The sequence below is a fragment of the Abrus precatorius genome, unplaced genomic scaffold (genome assembly GCF_003935025.1).
Source record: "Abrus precatorius isolate BTA unplaced genomic scaffold, Abrus_2018 Scaffold6, whole genome shotgun sequence".
Taxonomy (NCBI): Eukaryota; Viridiplantae; Streptophyta; class Magnoliopsida; order Fabales; family Fabaceae; genus Abrus; species Abrus precatorius.
Genome location: NW_020874406.1, coordinates 3,999,617 through 4,023,431, shown reverse-complemented (window position 1 = coordinate 4,023,431; position 23,815 = coordinate 3,999,617). Strand labels below are relative to the sequence as shown.

The window sequence follows — 23,815 nt, the reverse complement described above, 5'->3', positions numbered from 1 at the left end:
AGTTACTTCTGTTGAGTTTAATTATAACATAATGTATACAAAAGAGAGTTACCTGTTAGATGAAGCTACTATAAGAGAGAGACTGCCCTTGGAGAGAGCTATCAGTGGGTGGAACTACCTTGAAATTTTATTCTTTCATGAGTGATTTTTATAATATTATATTGACATTTGTTTTTATAATGTTTTAAGAAATTATTATTATTTAATTTGTGTATGAAATAATAACGATATAAATTTGTAAACGTTTGCTATGAACAAACTTTTGAAATAGTAGTTAAAATGAACTTTTTTTTAAAATAATGTGTTATAAATATGTTTTATATTTGTGAACTACTCATTTGTTATTTTTTTTTCTTATTTATTATAATTATTATGCCATCTTTGAGACTACGTGACTTACTCTCTATTTATATAATATTTCCATATCATCAAATAATAGAGTAGTAAGCTATTAGCAACATCAACTCATTCCAATAATATATTGATTGCTAAGCCTCTATTATTTGGTGACCTTATTTCTCTTTGTATTTGTTATGTTTTAGATTTTCTATCATTATTAAGGAGTTGCTTTTTTAATTTAGTTATACAATATATGTTTTAATATTGATTTTATATAAGTCTTAAATTTTATTAATGATACATAAATTATAGATTGATGGTCACATGTCATAATATTTTGAAATGATGAAAATACGTATAAAACTGTCAAATTTTTGCAAAACTTATCATATTATTGTTTAAAAAAAATAATTATTTCACATGTTTGTTTCTAAATAGGTTTGTTAGATTAAGATATATTTTTAAATAACCTATGTGTGAGGTGTTAATTTTGAGTAGTGAAACTTAAAAAGGCAATTACACAAAAACTTAGTAAGAAAACTTTACTATTTTTAATATTATTTTTTAACTTGAGGACTAATAGGGGGTAATACCTTTATTATACTTTAATTTTTAAAAATATGTAGCTTTTTAGTTACAGCTAAACTTAAATTATTCCGTGAAACACGTGTTAGGTACTTGAACATTCAATACTTGAAAAAAGAAAACTAGATTAAATTCTTTTTTTTTTTTTTGTAATTATAAGAGTATGCTAGTCAACTTATTTTAAAAAAATATTTCATTGACTTTAGTTTTGGCATAAATTTGGTTTAATAGAATTAGATTTTGAACTTTTCATATTTACTTTTTCTTACAATTCTTTATATTAATATTATTTATTTTCTATTTTCTATTTTCATTACATTATCGATCTTTGTTTTGCTTTCTTTTGCTCATTTCACAGATCACAAGTAGGTTTCACATTATTATCCAATATGATTTGAGGCTAGATTGGATCGATGCATGATTTGATTTCTTCCAAAAATATTCTAATCGTTTCAATGATTTCGGATCGGAGGCAAACAAATATCATTATGAATTTTTATGCTGGTGCGTTGAAATTGAAACGTGACCTTTATGCCTTAAGTTTCAAACCTAATAATAATAATAATAAACAAAAGTGAATATCATGAATCTGAACATAGATGGGTCTTGTACGGTGGCTTTGTTCGTTACTTTGAACACTTCTCAACGATAGATATACAACAAGAGGTTCAACCCTATGTTAATCAATTACTATTAGAACGATTCCATAGCTCCGCACTACCATGAAAATTTCTACCTTAATTTGATAATAATTAATAATGTCCTATACGAAATAGTAGTATTCGTTTTCTTCGTAAGCAATCTAACTTATTCTTATAACCAACGTGTATACAGCGGCAGTTCCAAATCCTACACTAAATTATAAATTAATGTCAACACCTGATCAAATTGTACTAGAGCTAAATGCCATATGCAACCACTAAAGCGTATAAAAATTCCACTGGCCTCAAGCTGGTATATATTGTCTTTTCCTAATGGTAATATGTAACAATATTTAGCTATATAAAAGGAAAGAGAGTAACGTTGAACCGGAAGAGAATTGTTCAATGGTAGAAAACTTCAACTAATACCTATTTTAATTTTCTGCTTACAACTACACTCATTTTGTTTGCCAAAGCAAAACCCCATTAGTCAATAATTATCACATTCACCTCTTTCAAGATGAACCTATAAATACCTTCGTTTCAGTACAACTTCTCTCCACCTCTTCCTCTGTAATCAACAACATCAAATATACAAGCATAACACAATAGACTTCCTGTTGTCTTGCCCTTAAATTGCAACTTTCATTGTTCTACATAATATTAAATGGATGTTACTCCACACATGATGCTCTCTACCGTGGCTCTGATTCTATCTGTTTCATCGTTGGCCTCAGCATCTCTGCAAGTGGGTTTCTATAGCTCCACATGTCCATCTGCTGAGACAATAGTGAGAAACACCGTAAACACAGCAATTTCTGTCAACCCAGGCGTAGCTGCTGGTCTCATCAGAATGCATTTCCATGATTGCTTTGTCAGGGTAAGTTCACAATATTTATAATTTTCAACACAACAATGTCAGCGGTACACTCTTTTTAACACATTTTATTATTAGTCTATTTTTTAATTAGTAAACAATATCCAAAGCACCTAAAAGACTATACGTACCCAAATTTTGTCCTTGAAGTAAACAAGTACTAATTACCCAATTACTGTGCAAGTCTCTGATGAAGCTGTTGGGTCCTCTATATAAACAGGGTTGTGACGGTTCTGTGTTACTAGCATCCACACCGGGTAACCCAATAGCTGAAAGAGACAGCTTTATCAACAACCCAAGCTTACGTGGCTTCGAGGTGATTGAGAATGCTAAGACGCAATTAGAGGCTGCATGTCCTCAAACAGTATCATGTGCTGACATTCTTGCATTCGCAGCACGAGACAGTGCCCTCAAAGCTGGTGGCATAAACTATGACGTGCCATCGGGACGCAGAGACGGTCTCATCTCTATCGGTGATGAAGTGCTAACGAATCTACCTGCACCAACCTTCAGTGCTGGTGAACTTGTTAACAATTTTGCTCGAAAGGGGTTGTCAGCAGATGAAATGGTGACTCTTTCAGGTGCACATTCAATAGGTGTATCGCATTGTTCCTCATTCTCAAAACGCTTATACTCTTTCAACGACACGTTTACACAAGACCCCTCAATGGACCCTTCTTATGCTGCATTGTTGAAAATAAAATGTCCTCCGCCACCAAGCAGCACAGATCCAACAGTGCCTCTTGATGCTTCCACATCAATTCGTTTGGACAATAACTACTATGAGGGACTTGTTAACCACCGTGGCTTGTTGACATCAGATCAAACGTTGTTAAGCAGCGAATCCACAAAGGAAATGGTTGTAGGAAATGCATACTATGGTGCAAGTTGGGCTCAGAAGTTTGCACAAGCAATGGTACACATGGGTTCCATTGAAGTGCTAACTGGCTCTGATGGTGAGATCAGGAGGCATTGTAGCTTTGTTAATTAGTCTAAAGCTGCACCACTGTTTCCCTGAAAATTTGGAAAATTAATTTGCTGCTACACGTGTTTGTTTTTTAACCTCTTCATTGTTTATTCTTATGATCGAATTTGAAGGTTTATGGCCAGTTCAAGTGTATATGGATGTTCTATATGTAGTTGGCTTCGTACGTGTTTGTTTTTGTATTGGATGATTTTTTTTCCTTCCATTTGAATTATGTTTGGATTCATTACAAGTTAAATTGCTTCTTCGATTTGTAAATTGATTATTAGTATTCAATTTTGCATCTCGCATTATCTTATTAGTGAAGTAGTCAAAACTATGACACTGATGATTAACTAATGTATACAATGTACATATTAATATTATACCGCAAGATAATGTACTTGTTCCATGGTGATTTTGCGTGCATGCAACTGTATACAATTTCGTTTATTGTCGAACATGTCGATGAGCGGATGCAGACCTAGATTCTCTCCAGCGGTTGCACGGTGCGAGGAGATAAACCATATTGAATCTAAGTGTGTCTCAACTAGGTTTCATTCGGCTGAAATTAATTTCTTAAATTTGAAATTTTAAGGTAGTTATTGCCGTAAGAAGACTTTAAAATTAAGTAACAAACTGATAATTTATCATGTTAAAGTGACACATAATAATTTATTTTTAACACAGAATAATGTTATTTTAAAAATTTTAAAAATAATTTATTTTTATCTTTAACTTTTAATATTCTTATTCTTTATCCCGCCTTCTTCCGTAATATCTTCTTCCATATTTACAGTGGTCAAAAGAAAGAAGAAGACGTCATAAAAAAAGTGAAACAGAAAATAAGAAAGGACTTTATTATTTGAAATGTTAAAAATTAAAAAGAAAATAAACTATTTTTTAAAAACTTTAAAATGAGATAAATTTTGTATTCAAAATAAACTGTCACGTGTTATTTAATATGACAAATCATCAATTTTGTTATTTAATTTTAATATTTCTTAAAAATAATAACGATTAACGATTTTTAATTCTAAAAATTAAATTTTCAAAATTTAAATTTTGAGAATTAATTTTACTCAAAGTTACATAATTTGGGACTAAAGTGGGAGTTTGACCCTTTTTCCTTGTCTCTTCTCATTAGACTATGCAACCAGTGGAATAATAAGACGTTGGTCTTCAAAATCTATAATACCTTCAGCCCTGATCTTGTGTTCAGCCAACTACAGTAGTAATGTTCTCTTCTTCTAACCGTGAGAATTGGAAGCTTATATAACAGACTTTAAACAAACAAATCCGGCCGTTAGAACTATTAATAACTTAACCGATATGGTTGAATGCTCATATAGACTGGACAAAGAAAGCCCAGGATTATGAACTTACATGGGTCAACTTGCATAATAAATCATTAATTTTTTTTCTCACTCAGAAAGCCTATCTTGTGTGTGGGTATATGCACATGTATATATATAAAACGTTAAAAAAATTAACATATGGAATCAAACAAATTTTTAAGAAATTCAAAATACATTAATACTTAATATTGATATCCATCTAAAAAATTTTAAAAAAATTATCATTAATTCATTCTATAAATTTTAAAAACAAATACTTTAAATAGTTTTAAGTATTTAAAATAAAAAGTTAGATCCGATATACTTTGTGTCAAATTCGAACAATTACACTACTTAATAACTTTTCATAAAATGTAAGATTAATTAATTTAACCGTAAGTTTAAAAAAAATTTATCAAATAAATTAATTTTATAAAATTTTATATAAAAAATAATAAATACTTTATTGTATTATTTCATTTAAATATATAATATATTTTAAAATATAAGTAAATGTTAAGTTTTAGACACCATACTTATAAATGTTCAAATTATATAAAATTTGATATATATTATTATAAAAAAAGACAATTTAACATTTAGATTAATGAATCTTGTGTTCTTTAATAAGTTATTAGGTGTTGTAAATATTTAAGTTTAACAGCTAATGCGTTAATAGATTTTGACTCTAAAATATCACTTCCATTTTTAACTAATCATTGTTATCATTGTCATTTATAAATTTTATTTAAATCTTTGATTTGGTTCCATTATTAAACGTGGTCCGAAAATGTACACTAATGAATTTAAAGGTCATGTTATTATAAGAGTTGTCAATATAAGCTATAACCTACAGCCCACTCCACATAACTCACTACGCAACTCCATTTTTTTAAACTCCATATATAGTAAGTTTACTTTAATCTTAAACTCTAATATATAAAAAAAAAAGCAGGTTAAGATTAAAGTTAGAGGTGGATTAATTATTCATCTTTTAGAGAGTAATTAATAAATATTATTTCATTTTTTTAGTAAAAGACACATGTGTTTATTCATCATTTTTATTAAATTATTTTATTTAAAATTAAATAAAATTTATATTTTAAATATAAAAAATTCTATCAATTCTACAAATTAAGTTATTTTACTTTAAAAATAAATTTATCAAATTAAGATGAGGCAAAATTTAAATTTGTAAACATTTATTAATTTTTGTAAAGTTTACAAGTTTCTTGTAACAGCTTGGCTGTCAAATCAGCTTAATTATGTGTTTATTATTCTCTTGAAATTGTATTGCGTATATCTAAAGTGTATGAATTTTCATATGTTGGAATGTATATAAATAAGGGTTGTATGTTTGCTGGATTAAGAGCAGTGTGATTGTTGTACTCTGTGATGTTGTTGAATATAAAGTACAGTGTGAGTCGAAAATGATTATTAAGTGTGTTGTATGTAGGATAATCTAAAAAGTAGGATTAAGAATTGGTATTATCTCACTTGAAAGAGAGATTTTGGAGTTCTGGGTACAGGGTGTGTCGCTCAAACGAGATTAATCTCGCTCAAATGAGAGCAGATAGGATCACCCTAACTATCCTCTTGCCCAAGCGAGAAGGAATCCCGCTCAAGCGAGAGGTTCTCGCTCAAACGAGGAGTCGCAAGAAAAGTGGGTAGCTTTCTGGACCCAATCTCACCAAGGCAAGAATGCTACTCACCCAAGAGAGACTTAGCTCGCTCAAGCGATGTGTTGCTCACTCAAGTGAGAATAGCAAAAATCTGAAAGATTCTATTGTCTTGTTTTAGTTCGTTGGGCAAGTGTACCTGTCATGAAGTAATAAAGGATTCTAAAATAAGTTTCCAAAATATCGTCCCACAAGGATTGATTTTCAATTACTAAGAATTTCTTAATTCAATTATTTGAGCCTAAAAGATGTGAAATTTAATAAGAACCAGAATTTAATTATAAAATTAATTATAAAAGTAAATAACACAACACACGTCTTGGTTGAACTTATAGGGGAGGAACTTAGGGCGTATGGGTTTTCTCATTCAATCCTTTATGTTATTTTTTTGTTTTAACTCTAAATTTAATTTCCTTGTGATTACTAATCATTCATATAAATACTATTAATACTCAATGATAATGCAATACTAATATTCTTTTCTTTAAATTAATATCCCCAATGATCATGCAAGACATCAGGTAAAGAAAGCATAAAGCACCCATGAACTTGTTAATTTAATAACGATTGGAAGAGAAAGATTGGTTTGATCCACCTAATCATTTGTCTCGTTTTACCCTATAGATCCATTAACTAATCGAGGTACGATCGCCTAATGATATAATTAATTAGGATTATAATTATGCGTAATAGGATAAAAGCTAATCACGAACAGAAATCAACTATAGATTCAAACTTCAAAATCTCATAAATTCATGAACAATAGTTTCCATGGCCCTAGATATGGACTTAGTTACTCATGCTAAAGGAAAGAATTAAAACAATCATAAGTAAATCCATAATAAAAAAAATTAGCAAACTAGAGTGTGAGATGAGTTTCTGATCTTCAAGTATGATAGCTCGAAACTCTAAGTCCTGCTAAGAGAATACAAAAGATCCCGTATAAGAGAAACGAGATGAGAAGTGTATAAGAAAGGAAAGAAGGTGTGTAGAGAAGTGAAAAAGTATCCCAAGTGTGGAGCATAAGGCCTCTTTATATAGGCTGCATCCTGAGTTTCTAGTCAGTTGAGCTTTATCTTTTCAAATTAGTTTTATCCACAATTAGAATCGCTTCAAATCTTCATATTTAAGTTTAAATTTTAAATTCAAAATTCAAACTCAGCTTCACATAGCACAGCCAAAGACTAAAAATATATAATTTTTATTTAGAATATCTCCATAATGCACTAATAACAACTTCAAGCTAAACTGCAACAATTAATAACATAATTAATGTAAATATATATAAAATAGAATTTAAGTATATAAATATAAGCTATAAAATATATCAAAATATGAACTTATCAACCCTCTCATACTTGAGATTTGCTTGCCCTCAAGCAAAAGTCTTGGCTAAAGAATAAAGGAACAATTTGAAACATATCATCAAAACAAAAAACTCAAAATAACAGATATACAAATAACACAACACTAATATCATTGAGTTCAAGTAATTAAAAGGCATTTATAATTTTATATTCTCTATCTTCTTGCTTGATCATCAAGCTTTGAAACTCTACTCTCTTCTCTCTCTCTCTCTTTCAGTGTATAAGGACAAAAATAAAGAACGCTCAGTCCCTCTATGAAGAAATATACTACTATAGGCTTGACGACAAACCAACTCTCCACCAAGTCAATTGAATGCAATTAAAAATCATAAGGTCTTTTACAGGTTATAATGTGGTCAAAAGGTTATAATAATCAAGAGAGAGCAAATAGGATCACCCCAATTGTCCTCTCGCCCAAGCGAGAGGCGACCTTGCTGAAGCGAGAGGTTCTCGCTCAAGCGAGGAGTCACAGGAAAAGTGAGTAGCTCTCTGGACCCAATCTCGCCCAGGAGAGATGTAGCTCGCTCAAGCAACGTGTTGCTCGCTTAAGTGAGAATAGTAGAAATCTGAGAAGTTCCACTGTCTGGTTTCCTCGCCCAGGCGAGAATGAGCTCGCCCAAGAGAGAGTAGAGCTCGCTCAAGCAAGAATTAGCTCGCTCAAGTAAGTGTGCGCGGATCTTGAGGGATATTGAAGGGGCCTCAACGCCCAGAAATATTCATTTTTCACTAGACAACTTCCTCTCTCATTCTCTCTCTATTCTCTCACCACATTACTTTAGAGAAAACCTTCTTAAGACTAAATTTCTTTTCGATCCAAGTGGGAACTGCTATTTAGTGTGGATCTAGGTGAAATCTGGAGACCTTAATCTTTAACTCTGAGTTTTATTTCTTGGGTTCCTCTTCTTTAAAGTCTCAAACTCTTGATAGTAAGGAAATCTATAATTGCGAGCATTGTTTCTCTCATGAAGGATCCATAAGAAGTTTAATATGAGGAAAACTCATTCCAGGTAAAGGGAGCTTACTCTAACTGGCTTGATTTAACCATCTAATATAGAAATGTGTAAATATATAAAGATGTCATTCTGACTAAGGATAGTTTGATGTATGAGCAAAACCTTAGGGTAGAACCCAAGGTAAATATGGTTGAGCCGTTTATTGTTATTGATGTGTATGATGAGTTGGATGTGCTTGCGATGAAGTTTTATGCTGTTTCAGTATGTGGTAAATATAAAGATGAGAAAACTGTGAAAGAGTGGTTGCACAATATGTTGAGATTGATTGACGAGTATTATGATGTTGAAACAGTTAATTATGTGATGATGTTGAAATTGTATGAAAATGTAGTAGGTAAATATACTGAGTGGTAGGTCAATATGATGAGTAGTAGGGCATGTGCTGAGTGGTAGGCTTCCTCTGGACTTATTAATGTTGTGGTACCAGTGGAGCTGAGTTGTTGTTATTATTGCTGTTGATATAGTTGTTATTGTTGTCATCGTCATAATTGTTGGCACTCAATGAGTTAATAAAAAGGTTGTATCGTAGAATAATAAGTTGTATGAACAATTATACTCACCACTTTCTTCTATAATCATGTTTGGTAATTCGTAAGCTCACCCTTGCTATTTTGTCTATGTTGGGGTGTGTGTTTGGCAATGATCGTACTGTGCTATGTGAGCAGATGTGACAGGTTCTGTAGCTACTTCTCATGCTAGAAGGTCTAGCTGAGGAAAGCATGGAGTCAAGAGTTTTGTGAAGATAGTAATTTTTATCTTGATAGTCTAGGTCTAGGTAGTGGGTCTATACTATTTAATTACAGTCTTCAATAATGTAATTATTATTATTCAAAAACTTGTATTTTGAGCTCCTCGTAGAGCAACCTTTGTATATGTATAAACATATTCATGTAAATTCTTAAATTATATGAGGATCGGAGTATTATTATCCTGTTGATTGAGATACTGAAATTCAACTTTTAAAAAAACTTATACCCCTATTCTATAGGTACATTATTCTATAAGTAAATAATTGAATCATGAAAAATTAATGTAGAATGTCATTAACCCTTTATAAAAAAAGAAGAAGTCGTGACACCGGTAACTTATTCGGGATTTATGATTGTCCCCACAAACTAATAGGATTGATGATTGTCCCCACAAACCAACATAAAACTTTTCAGTGTGCTTTGTCCTCACTCATACACTTCCCGATTACTTCCAAAAAGGTCACTCATCTCCTAATTTTCCCAAGTTAAGCACACTTAACTTTGGAGTTCTTAAGTGATTGGCCACCAAAAAGTAAATGCATTTTGTTGGTATAGGTAGTCCTAATCAATTCCTTTAAGCTATCCTCAACTATATATACAGTCTCTGGATCCCTCTCATTCCGGTGTAAGTTTGATTCATTTATTTGTCCCTTACTGCTACAAGCCTGCCAGGAACCACTCCTTGTCCATGCCACATTGCACCGGCGATCACTCTTTGCCCTCACATGGAAACTTGCCAAGAGCCGCTCTTTGTCCGTGTTATCATGCATCAGCGATCACTCCCCGTCCTTGCCTAGCACCTGGATGTCTAAATTGTAACACCTTAATTTAATTTTCAAATAACTAAATTTCATAAAATCAGGAATAGTAAAAATTTTAATTTAAACGGTTCCCAATACATAGTTCAATAAAGTAATTCAGAATAAGGATGGATTACAAGTTTATATCAAATGACTATTACAGGACAATTTCAAATACATTAGAGTTTTCAAAATAACTTTCTAAGTCCTATAGCATTTTCATCCATTCCTTCACTAAGCTCGGTGCTGATCATCTTGGTTACCTGAAAAATAAATGCAAAGGTCAGTACTCTACACTATCACACACAAGCACAGAGACTCACCTCACACGTTTCACCCGTTTACTAACATAATTCAAAATGTGCATCAGACAAACGCAAAATAACATTTTCTATCATTTCATTCAAAATTCACATACAGGTGCGCTCACTGTACCATCAAACAATTCACACACACGTGTGCTCACTGCACGCAGCCACGCACACTATGGCACTGTAATCACAGAGTCCTGACATCCTCAACCTGAGGGACTTACTCAGTTCACACCATGGATGATTGCTAGATAGCTCCTGCTCCACAGATACAACATGTGCGGTATTGAGAGCCCAAGCGAAGGTGTTAGTTAGAGGCTGAGTCAGGAGGAGAGTGTGTAACCTGTGGTGTATCCATGCTCACTGTTGGTGTCACCACCACCCTTTCTTCCCCAAGGTATTTCTACTGCCCCTATCTTCCACACCCCAGTGTATCGCTGAACCATTCATAGTTTTCCAACATATTCAAACATGTCCACATTCATGTTCAACATGTCATTTCACACACTTTCAATCATTTCATATTATTCAACATCAATCAATGGAATGTCTACACACTTCCCCCATATTCTCAATCACATTATAATATTTATGTTCGCACATGGCACGTATGCCTATATTCAATCACATTGCATTCCACAGAAATTTCCTTACAACCCAATCACAATCAAACCATTTCAACACATATAATATCAACCAACGTCTAAAACGTCATCTCTAGCACAAAAATCTATTGAAACACACATGTTCCTATGTTCTATCTCAACCATATTACAAATAGCATGTAAACAGATTTTCAAGCAAAATGAGATAAGGTAGAGCCCCCTTACCTCAAAATGAAGACCCAACTCGAAATAATAGCAGAAAAATGTTTCCCACACTGTGCTTCATCCCTAATACATGGAAAATTATGAGGACATGACCATGAGCAAGGGCAAGGATCCACTTGAAGGACTTGGAGGACCTATGACAAGGGCTAGAGCAAGGAGAGCAAAGGAAGCTCTTCAACAAGTGTTGTCCATATTAATTGAATACAAGCCCAAGTTTCAAAGAGAAAAGACCAAGGTTGTGAATTGCATTATGGCCCAAATAGAGGAGGACTAATGCGCCACTTTGCTTCAGTTTTTAAGTGTTTATTTTGTTTTAAATAATGGTCCAATCCTTTGTAAAGTTGGCTGACCAAATTATGTTTTGGGGTTAATCAACTAGTGGGCTTTAGTTTGGTTTTATTTCAAGTTGTAATAAGGGCCCAATTGGCAACTTAGGTATCAGCCTTTGAGAGACCAAGAGGCGCATACTTGGTGGCTTTTAGGTGACTTTTGGTTGCCACAATTTCAGTTACAATCAGTTATTAAGTAGTTTTCATTCCCTAGGTTAGTGGATCATTACTAGCTTAAGTGGAATTTATTTTCCTTTATTGAAAATCTTTGTAATTCTAATGGTAAAGCTTCTATATAAGCTGAAATATTTTTATCAATAAGGCAAGTTAAGTTTTATTCAGAAACATTAGAGTTTATCTCTTTTATCTTAGTGAGAGTAATTCTCCTAAGTGCTTGAGTGATTCAAGAACACCTTGGCTGTACCAAAGGGCTTTCACTTCCCTTTGTGTGTTGCCTTTCCTGAAAAGAGTGATTCTTTCCTTCCCCCATTCAATTCTTCACCAAAATTCTAGAAAACTCAAAACTGCCCAGAATTATCTCGTAATCATATCTTTCATTCTACTCTTCCAAATTGAGTGATTCTTGAGCTTAAACTGAAGTTCAGAAGGAGAACTTTCACCTTGTTTTGGAATCACCTTAATTGGAGTTCTATAAATCGAGATATAGTCGTTTCTAAAATTCTGTCCAAACACCACCAAACCAGCGTTTTTGCTTCCTTTTTCATTCATTTTAACACCAAGATCCAACACCTAATTTGCCCAGAAATTCATCACTAAATTTTCTAATTTTCCTATAAGGTTCTAACCCTAAAGATCCTAAGTCAGCCCTTGTGCAAATGGGGTTCATATCATTTGGTTATCAGAGCTCCAGTTTAAGGGTTTGAACGTCAAATTGGTAACATCCTTCCTTCATTCTCTTTTTGCCAATTGATTACCTTATTGTTCATATTATTTGTGATTGTGCTGAACCATTGCAAAAGTTAGGCCCTTGTGAAAATTCAAAAAAAACATCGTATAAAAAAACAACAAAAAAAAAGAAGAAATTTTGGGTTGAATGATTCATGCTTTTGAACAATTTGTTATAAGGTAATATATTGGTGTTCTTAAAGGATTGTTTCTAATTCTCTTGTTTACCAATTTTCCTTTACCCCTTTGTTTTTGTGATTTGTTAGCCTTTTCTTTGTCTACGTAGCCTTACCTAGCACATATTGGTGAATTGTTCTTTGTTGTGGCCATAATCTCTTGAATTGCCTAAGAACCCAAGGAGAATTTGAGTGGTAAAAGGCAAGAGTGTTGTCATTAGAAAAAAAGCCATAATTGTGTGATACACTTGAGTGTATTGTGTGATACACTTGAGTGTGGTGAGGTTTCAAATTCTACTTTCTATTTGCTTGTTATGTTTGAATTTGTTTGTTTGTGATGGCAGAAGGAAATCCTAATCAAGGGGAGGCCTTTCTCAGTTCCAAATGCAAGTCTTGACACAACATTTGGAGAGATTGATGAGGCAACAAAATGATGAGCTCCATAAAAGATTGGACCAATTGGAGAATAGAGGTCGTGATTAAGAAGAAAGGAGGAGAGGAGGGAATGACGGTGCTCCTAGACAAAATCGAATCGATGGAGTCAAAATTTCTATTCCTCCATTCAAAGGAAGAAGTGATCTGGAAGCTTATTTGGAGTGAGAGATGAAAAAAGAGCATATTTTCACTTGTAATACCTATGAAGAGGCCCAAAAGGTAAAATTTGCAGCCCTGGATGAGGAGAGAGCTAGGAATGAGGAGCCATTGGTGGATACATGGGTTGAAATGAAAAGGATCATGAGAAAGAGATATGTGCCAGCAAGCTATTCTAGGGACTTAAAATTCAAACTTCAAAAATTGTCCCAAGGTAGCAAAGGCGTTGAGGAGTACTACAAGAAAATGGAGATGCTCATGATTCAAGCCAAGATAGAAGAGGATAAGGAGGTAACTATGGCTAGATTTCTTAGTGGTTTGAATAATGATATTCGTGATATTGTTGAGCTGCAGGAATTTGTTGAAATAGAGGACTTGCTTCATAAAGCAATCCAAGTGGAGCAACAATTGAAGAGGAAAGGTGTGGCCAAAAGGAGCTCTATTAATTTTGGTTTTTCTAGTTGGAAGGATAAGGGAAAAGGGGCTGCCACTTCTAATGCAGCACCTACACCAATAAAAACTCCTCTAAAAACTCAAGAGCAACCCTCTAAAAGGAGTCAGGATGTGAAGTGCTTTAAGTGCCAAGGCTTAGGACACTATGCATATGAGTGCCCTAACAAAAAATCATGATTCTTAGAGATGGAGAGTATATGAGTGAGTCTGAAATTGAAGAGGGAGAGGAGAATGAGGACGTGGAGGAGGAGGTGGAGAAAACACTAGAGGGAGACTTGTTGATGATAAGGTGGTTACTTGGTAGCCAATTGAAGCCTTTGGAGGAGAGCCAAAGAGAAAACATCTTCCATACTAGATGTTTGATCAATGGTAAACTTTGCATGGTGATCATTGATGGAGGGAGTTGCACCAATGTGGCGAGCGCAAGACTTGTGTCTAAATTGAATTTAGTTACAAAGCCACATCCTAGGCCATATAGGCTTCAATGGCTTAGTGAGGATGGAGAGGTGCAAGTAAGGAAGCAAGTGGAGATGGATATTTCTATTGGAAGATACAATGATAAGGTACTTTGTGATGTTGTTCCTATGGAGGCCAGCCACTTACTCTTGGGGAGACCATGGCAATTTGATAAAAGAGCCAATCATGATGGTTTCACCAACAAAATCTCATTCATGCACCAAGACAAGAAGATAGTGCTCAAACCTTTGAGTTCACAAGAGGTGTGTGAGGATCAAAGAAAAATGAGAGAAAAGATTGTCCAAGAAAAGAAAGAAAAAGAAAGCCAAACACTTGAGAACTTAAAAAGTGAGGACAAAAAGAGAGAAACACATAAGAGGAAAAAGAAGAGTGAAACACTTGAGGTGAAGGAAAGCTTTTTAGCTACAAAAAGTGAGGTTAAGAGGTTGTTTCTATCTAAACAGCCCCTATTTTTGTTAATTTGCAAAAACTATGTTTTGACCACTAACACTTTTGATAACCTTGATTTGCCTTCTAGTGTGAATTGTAGGAATTTGGAGATGTGTTTCCAACAAGTGTACCAAGTAGGTTGCCACCATTAAGAGTTATTGAGCATCAAATTGATCTCATTCCGGGAGCTTCTTTGCCTAATAGGCCAGCCTATAGAAGTAACCCTCAAGAGACCAAGGAGATCCAAAGACAAGTGAATGAACTCATTGGTAAGGGATGGGTAAGAGATAGCATGAGTCCTTGTGCTGTCCCGGTAATTTTGGTTCCTAAAAAGGATGGGACATGGCGCATGTGTTCCGATTGTAGAGCCCTTAATAACATCACCATTAAATATAGGCATCCTATACCTAGGCTTGATGATTTACTTGATGAATTGCATGGTGCATGTTACTTCTCTAAAATTGATTTAAAAAGTGGATACAATCAAATTAGGGTTAGAGAAGGGGATGAATGGAAAACCGTTTTTAAAACAAAATATGGTTTGTATGAATGGTTGGTTATGCCTTTTGGCTTAATTAATGCTCTTAGCACTTTCATGAGATTAATGAACCATGTTTTGAGAAAATTCATAGGAAAATTTGTTGTGGTGTACTTTGATGATATTCTTATCTATAGCACTTCACTTGAATTGCATGTTCATTATTTAAAATATGTCTTATGTGTGCTTAGAGAAGAACAATTGTATGCCAATCTTGAAAAATGCATCTTTTGTACTAACCATGTTATGTTTCTTGGTTTTGTTGTGAGTTCAAAAGGAGTACAAGTGGCGAGGAAAAGGTTAGGGCTATTCAAGAATGGCCTACACCTAAGTCCGTGACCGAAGTGAGTAGTTTCCATGGTTTAACAAGTTTCTATAGGAGATTTGTGAATGATTTTAGCACATTGGCAGCACCTCTCAATGAAGTGCTCAAGAAAAATGTTGGTTTCAAATGGGGAGAGAAACAAGAAGAAGCTTTCAATGCTCTTAAGCAAAAGCTAACTAATGCCCCTATACTTGCTTTGCCAAACTTTCAAAAATCTTTTGAAATTGAGTGTGATGCCTCAAATGTTGGGATTGGGGCTGTGTTGTTGCAAGAAGGCCATCCAATTGCTTATTTTAGTGAAAAGCTAAGTGGTCCTACCCTTAACTATTCAACTTATGATAAGGAGTTGTATGCCTTAGTGAGGGCTTTGAAAACATGGCAACACTACCTTTATCCGAAGGAATTTGTCATTCATAGTGACCATGAGTCCCTCAAATATATCAAGGGACAAGGCAAGCTTAACAAAAGGCATGCCAAATGGGTGGAATTTCTAGAGCAATTCCCTTATGTTATCAAACATAAAAAAGGAAAGGTAATATTGTAGCCGATGCTCTTTCTCGGCATCATGCTTTGCTTTCTATGCTTGAAACAAAATTGATTGGTCTTGAATGTTTGAAAAACATGTATGAAAGTGATGAAACTTTTGGTGAAATTTTTAAAAATTGCGAAAAAATTTTAGAAAATGGTTTTTTTAGACATAAAGGCTTTCTTTTCAAAGAAAACAAATTGTGTGTGCCTAAATGTTCTACAAGAAACTTGCTTGCTGGTGAAACACATGAAGGAGGTTTAATGGGGCATTTTGGAGTCCAAAAGACTCTAAAAACATTACAAGAGCATTTTTATTGGCTCATTTGAAAAAGAATGTGCAGAAATTTTGAGAACATTGCATTGTTTGTAAAAAGGCAAAGTCAAAGGTAAAGCCTCATAGATTGTATACTCCATTGCCAATTCCGGAGTATCCTTGGATTGATTTATCCATGGATTTTGTTTTGGGGCTGCCAAAAACAAGTAGTGACAAAGATTCAATTTTTGTGGTTGTTGATACGTTTTCTAAAATGGCTCATTTTATTCCATGTAAAAAGGTGGATGATGTTTCTCATGTGGCTAATTTGTTTTTTCAAGGAGATTGTGAGATTCCATGGTTTGCCAAGGAGCATTGTTAGTGATAGGAACTCTAAGTTCCTAAGCCATTTTTGGAGGATCTTGTGGGGCAAGTTGGGCACTAAATTGTTATTTTCAACCACTTGTCACCCACAAACGGATGGGCAAACAAAAGTTGTTAATAGGACATTGGGAACATTGCTTAGGACAATTTTAAGAAAGAACTTAAAGACTTGGGAGGTTTGTTTACCTCATGTTGAGTTTGCTTATAATAGGGCTGTTCATAGCACTACTAATTGTTCTCCTTTTGAGGTTATTTATGGTTTTAACCCACTAACTCCTCTTGATCTTTTGCCTATGCCTAATGTTTCAGTTTTTAAGCATAAAGAAGGTCAAGCAAAGGCAGACTATGTAAAGAAGCTTCATGAGAGAGTCAAAAATCAAATTGAGAGGAGAAATGAAAGCTATGCTAAACAAGCCAACAAAGGGAGAAAGAAGGTTATCTTCGAACCCGGAGATTAGGTTTGGGTGCACATGAGAAAGGAAAGGTTTCTGGAACAAAGGAAGTCAAAGCTTCAACCAAGGGGAGATGGTCCATTCCAAGTGCTTGAAAGAATCAATGACAATGCTTACAAAATTGAGCTGCCCGATGAGTACAATGTTAATTTCACCTTCAATGTGTCTGACTTATCTCTTTTTGATTTAGATGGAGAATCCGATTTGAGGACAAACCCTTCTCAAGGGGAAGAGAATGATGAGGACATGACCATGAGCAAGGGCAAGGATCCACTTGAAGGACTTGGAGGACCTATAACAAGGGCTAGAGCAAAGAGAGTAAAGGAAGCTCTCAACAAGTGCTATCCATATTAATTGAATACAAGCCCAAGTTTTAAGGAGAAAAGACCAAGGTTGTGAATTGCATCATGGCCCAAATGGAGGAGGACTAATGCGCCACTTTGCTTCAGTTTTTAAGTGTTTATTTTGTTTTAAATAATGGCCCAATCCTTTGTAAAGTTGGCTGACCAAATTATGTTTTGGGATTAATCAACTAGTGGGCTTTAGTTTGGTTTTATTTCAAGTTGTAATAAGGGCCCAATTGGCAGCTTAGGCATTAGCCTTTGGGAGACCAAGAGGCGCATACTTGGTGGCTTTTAGGTGACTTTTGGTTACCACAATTTCAGTTAAAATCAGTTATTAAGTAGTTTTCATTCCCTAGGTTAGTGGATCATTACTAGCTTAAGTGGAATTTATTTTCCTTTATTGAAAACCTTTGTAATTCTGATGGTAAAGCTTCTATATAAGCTAAACCATTTTTATCAATAAGGCAAGTTAAGTTTTATTTAGAAATACTAGAGTTTATCTCTTTTATCTTAGTGAGAGTGATTCTCCTAAGTTCTTGAGTGATTCAAGAATACCTTGGCTGTATCAAAGGGCTTTCACTTCCCTTTGTGTGTTGCCTTTCTTGGAAAGAGTGATTCTTTCCTTCCTCCATTCAATTCTTCACCAAAATTCCAGAAAACTCAAATCTGTCCAGAATTATCTCGTAATCATATCTTTCATTTTACTCATCCAAATTGAGTGATTCTTGAGCCTAAATTGAAGTTTAGAAGGAGAACTTTCACCTCGCTTTGGAGTCACCTCAATTGGAGTTCTATAACTCAAGATATAGTTGTTTCTAAAATTCTGTTCAACCACCACCAAACCAGCATTTTTGCTTCCTTTTTCATTCATTTTAACACCAAGATCCAACACCTAATTTGCCCAGAAATTCATCACTAAATTTTCTAATTTTCCTATAAGGTTCTAACCCTAAAGATCTTAAGTCAGCCCTTGTGCAAATGGGGTTCATATCAGAAAATCTCCATGAGAACTCCAAAAAACGAAGAAAGTGACGAAGGAACGAAACCCTAGCCCATAAAACATACCTCTTAACGATCCAAACGTGATTCCAACCTTCAATATTACACCCAAACGACTTTGGAGGCAATTTAAACAGTGAAATAGGGTTGAGAGTTGAGAAAATCAAAGAGATTTCGAAAAGAGGAATAGGAAATGAATTTTCCAAACCCTAAACCCCTCAAATACCCCTTTGGTCGCAATGTTCTTACTACAGCAAAAATATCAGAGGAAATTGCACTTTAGTTTTTGCAAAATCTTGCTATAGTGAGGCCCTCTTACTACAACGAGACTACAACCCAGAAATGTGCCCTCTTCTATTGCCTTCTTGCTGCAACTCACTCTAGTGAGAACGCAATAGAATCACGCTTCTCACCTAAGGCCTTCTTGCTACAGCGGGAGTACCCCTAAGATTGAATTGAATAAAAAATTCAATTAATCATTTGATATTGATATAATTGCAATGCTTAGTGTGCGACTCGTTAGTTTTTTTAGAATACTTAAAATTCAACAAAAAAAAAAAAAACCAACTCATAATATGAATTAATTAAAAAGAACTAATAACCAACTCATTGCTTCGGATTATCTAGATTTAAAGAAATAGTCAAAACAAAAAAATTAAATAAAGATATGATATATTAGTGATATAATTATAGCAACTCAAATATTGCAGAAAAAACAAAAAAAATGAATATGATTATGAGTTACATACACTTAGCCTATTTTATCAATCAATCCAAGCCAACTACAGTCGAACATTCTCAGTACAGAATCAACATTTACACTTATACGGATATTCATGTATTCATACACATCCATGTCATCATATATGTTCACATCATCATATACATCAAATACACATTCAAATAGAATTCCACAATTTATATTAATATATAAAATATCCTTACAAAATTTGAGGCGTTACAACTCTCTCTTTCTTTAGGGAATTTCGTCCTCGAAATTCAACTAAACTATACAAACAATTCCAGATACAACTCCCTCATTCTACTCTCCATTTCCCTATGGCATCTTCCTCATCACTTGAGCTCCAAATTACCTTCACCAATGAGATTTCCTTGCCCCTTAAATGCTTAACACGGTAGTCTGCAATCCTCACCAAGTATGCATCATAAGACAAATCCTCTCTTACTTGAACCAGGTCAAGGCCGATCACGTGAGAAGGATTCGACACATACTTCCTGAGTTGTGACATATAAAACACTGGATGTAGATTTGAGAGATTCGGAGGTAGTGCTATTTGGTACGCTGCAGGACCAATTCTACTCAGCATTTCAAACAACCCAATGAACTTAGCAGATAGCTTCCGAGATTTTAGAGCTCTCCCAACTTTGGTCATAGATGAGACCTTCAAGAACACATGGTCACCAACCTGGAACTCTAAAGACTTCCTCCTCTTATCATAGTAGCTCTTCTGCCGATCTTGTGCAGCCTTTATCTGCTTCATAATCATCTTGATCTATTTGTTTTGTTGTGCATATAGAGTCGCCTCTCCAGTCTCATACCAACACAGAAGAGTTCTGCACTTCCACCCATACAAAGCCTCGAATGGTGCCATCCCAATACTGGTGTGATAGTTATTATTGTACGTGAACTCCACCAACGGTAAGCACTCTTCCCAATTTCCCTACTGCTCAATCACACAAGCTTTCAACAAGTCTTCTAGGGATTGGATAGTTCTCTCTGTTTGACCATCGGTCTGTGGATGATAAGCCAAACTAAGTCTTAACTTAGTACTCAATGCCCTCTGCAGGATCTCCAAAAACCTCGAGGTAAACCTAAGATCTCTGTCGAATACCACACTAGTTGGCACTCCATGCAGTCAGACTATTTCCCTCACATATATGTTTGCCGATCTCTTTGACTTATACTTCATGTTGATCGGGAGAAAATGTGCAGCCTTAGTCAACTGGTCCACAATCATCCAAATGACATCATGGTTGTTCCTGGTTCTTGGCAACCCATAAACAAAATCCATGGAAATGCTATCCCACTTCCACTCAGGGAGCTCCAATGGTTGCAATAACTCAGGTGGACGTTGGTGCTCTACTTTTGCCTTCTAAGAAGTTAGGCATCTAGCCACATATTTTGCAACATCCCTCTTCATCCCATTCCACCAAAAGGTCTTTCGGAGGTTCTAGTACATCTTGGTTGCACCGGAGTGAAAACTCATTCTACTCTTATGCGCTTCCTCAAGTATCATCTGTCTCAACTCGTCCCCTTGGGGAACGTACACTTGGTTCTAAAACTTGATCACCCAATTCTCATAATAGTGGAACTCTAAGTCCTTTCCCTCACCCTTCTGTCTCATCATGTCTTGGAGGAAAACATCTCTTTGCTGCGCATCTCGGACATACACCAAGAAGTTGTTATGAATTGTTGTCATTCCGAAATGCAAACTCCTTGGCCTTACCTTCATAACCAAGTTAATGTCTTGAAACTCCTCAATTAGCTTCATCTCTTTCACCATCATTGCTGTCACGTGAGAAAATTTTGACCCAACCCATCGAAAATGAACCGACCGAATATTGGATGCCATTTCCTATGCCCTGTAATTCATAAGTCCATAACACTGGCACATACAAAAAAAAAGGCATAGGAAAGATGTCTTTTTTCTCTCTCAATATTAGAACCTATCTTTTCTACTTATAACTTTCTAATAAGTTCTCTCAATATTAGAACCAGTGTAAGACGATCTTGTTCCATATATATATATATATATTTAACTCAATTAATAACTAAATAACTTATTTAATTTTTTAGTTGTTACATTTAATACTCTTTCACAAGTTGGAGAGTATATATTGATTACTTTTAATTTGGATAAAAGATAATTAAAAATAAAAAGATTTATAAGCAATCATAATATTTATATGTTGATTTTGACTAGCAACAGAGAATAAATGAAAAAGTTTTACTTAGAGCTTTCTAAGAAGAATATAACAATCAATATCAATATCTTTGGTTCTCTCGTAAAAAACATTTGTTGCAATGTTTAACTGATTAGTGACATTTTTGGTAACACTTGACAAGTGAACCAACTTTCGGTTTAGTAAATTGATATTGTCCTCAGGGATTTGGTAATAATAGTGATTTCCTTTCTTGTTTATATACATAAATGAAAAGCATGTTTGAAATAGTGATTTGCAGAAATAAACGAAAGCAAAATAAAGTAAAATTTCGTAGAAAATCTTATGCAAGAAAGAGATTAGATTCAAATGCACTTGCTAACACTTTATCTTTAATGAGTAAATATGATTTCAACTATCTTACTTCCACATTCATTGAGTAACTTAACTAGATCCCTCAAAATTAAGTCTTTAAGGTAGTTAATCCTAAAACATGATTCATTTATGAGTAAGAATAACACCTTATATTAAGAACAATAACTTGACTATAAGTCACAAACCTAAGTCTATTCCTAGTATGAGAGTTTGTTAGGTGTGATGATTCAGTTCAAATTAAGAAAATATTTCTCAACAAAATTCCAAACCCTAGTTCATAAAATAGGTGATCAAGCCAAAATAAGCATTAAGATTAGAATCACAGACAAGTAAGGTAACTAAATATCATATAAACTCAAGAAGAAATAGAGTTAGTAGTTACATTGAATCCAATCCAAGAGAAATCAGCCACTTATGGTGAGGGTCATAGCAAGATACAAAATGAAATTACAAGAAGAGGAAGAAATGGAGAAGGGTCATTGTTCCCAAGCAATTTGTTCCCCATGTCTTCCTTGTGCTCCGCTTTCTCTTGGGTCTCTCTTTCTTTCCATATATGTATGTCTCTTAAGTCTCCCTCAAAATCCCCTTTTATACGTGTCTTCAAAATAAGAGAAATTTATAATTTTTAATTCCACCATTATAGCTACAGATTCACGGCTACCGTTGTTGAGATACGAATTGTCTTTCATTTTGTTGCATAATTTCATGGCTGCAGCTGTGGATTTGGGGCTGTAACCCTGGACTTCAGATTTCATCAAATTCTACACAAAAAGAGATATATTTTAAACCAAAATACTACCACTTTGGTGACTTTTTGAATTAGATTAATTTACCTACTTAGGAGATTAATATGCCTAGAATTATTTACATTTTAACCCAAAAAGAGTGTCAAATGAATGATAAAACATGAATTTCTAGCACTTAACACTCATTCATTTATTAATATCAATATGTTTGGTTCTCTTGTAGAAAACAACATTTGTTGCAATGTCTAATTGATTCACTATCATAATAAGGTAATAAAGGTAAAAAAAAAAAAGACTAATAAATCCTTTAGTAAGTAAGTGAGTCATTAAAGCTCATAAATTGTGTTGGCTAAGACTAGATATTCAACCTTTGAAGTAAAGATCTCTAGATGGTAGTTTGTTTCTGAGACTTCCATGAAATAATTAAGTCGCCTTAGTAGATGCAATATCTAGTGATGAATTTTTGAGTGTCAATGCAAGATGCCCAATTAGCGTCACTAAAAGCCTTAGTTGCAAAGGAGATGTAGCAAGGTAAAAAATTCTTTGACCAGAAGAGCCTTTCAAATATTGTAGAACATGAGCAACAACATTGAAATGAGTGTTGGTAGGACATAACATGAATTGACTCAATTGTTGAACAACAAAACTAATATATGGTCGAGTAGTAGTTAGATAGAATAATTTTTCAACTAATCTTTTATACCTAGCTGCATCTGCATAAGGATCACCATCTTATTGATGTAATTTGGTTCTCTTAACCATTAAGGTGACAACTAGTTTTGCTTTAAGACAACCAAAGTCAGATAATAAGTCTAAAGTGTATTTTCTTTGAGAAATTGTGATCCCAGCCTTAGATCAACAACCTCCAAATCAAAGAAGTACTTTAAATGAATCAATTCTTTAATCTTGCATTGATTATCAATATTTTTTTTAATATAATTAATTTCTAAATTGTTAGTTTTACAATGATAAGGTCATCAACATAAACCAATAGAGTATATCATAATCCATTATGATGTTTTGTAAAAAAAAAAGTGATCATTTATAGATTGTTCATAATCAAGTGATTTTAAAAAGTGAACAATTTGGCAAACCATTGTGAAAAGCCTATTTG

General features: G+C 34.1%; 2 protein-coding genes across 2 annotated transcripts; one reads left to right on the top strand and one right to left on the bottom strand.

Annotated features, from left to right (window-relative positions):
* The first annotated feature begins 2,253 nt into the window (after positions 1-2,253).
* LOC113869886 (peroxidase 5-like) lies at positions 2,254-3,433 on the top strand. The gene is made up of 2 exons (XM_027506392.1): positions 2,254-2,445; positions 2,663-3,433. The coding sequence occupies exons 1-2, from the start codon at positions 2,254-2,256 to the stop codon at positions 3,431-3,433; spliced, it is 963 nt and encodes a 320-aa protein (XP_027362193.1).
* Positions 3,434-19,713: 16,280 nt separating this feature from the next.
* Positions 19,714-20,184, bottom strand: LOC113870037. Its single transcript, XM_027506633.1, has one exon. It carries the CDS (start codon positions 20,182-20,184, stop codon positions 19,714-19,716), a length of 471 nt encoding a protein of 156 aa, XP_027362434.1.
* Between the last annotated feature and the right edge of the window lie 3,631 nt (positions 20,185-23,815).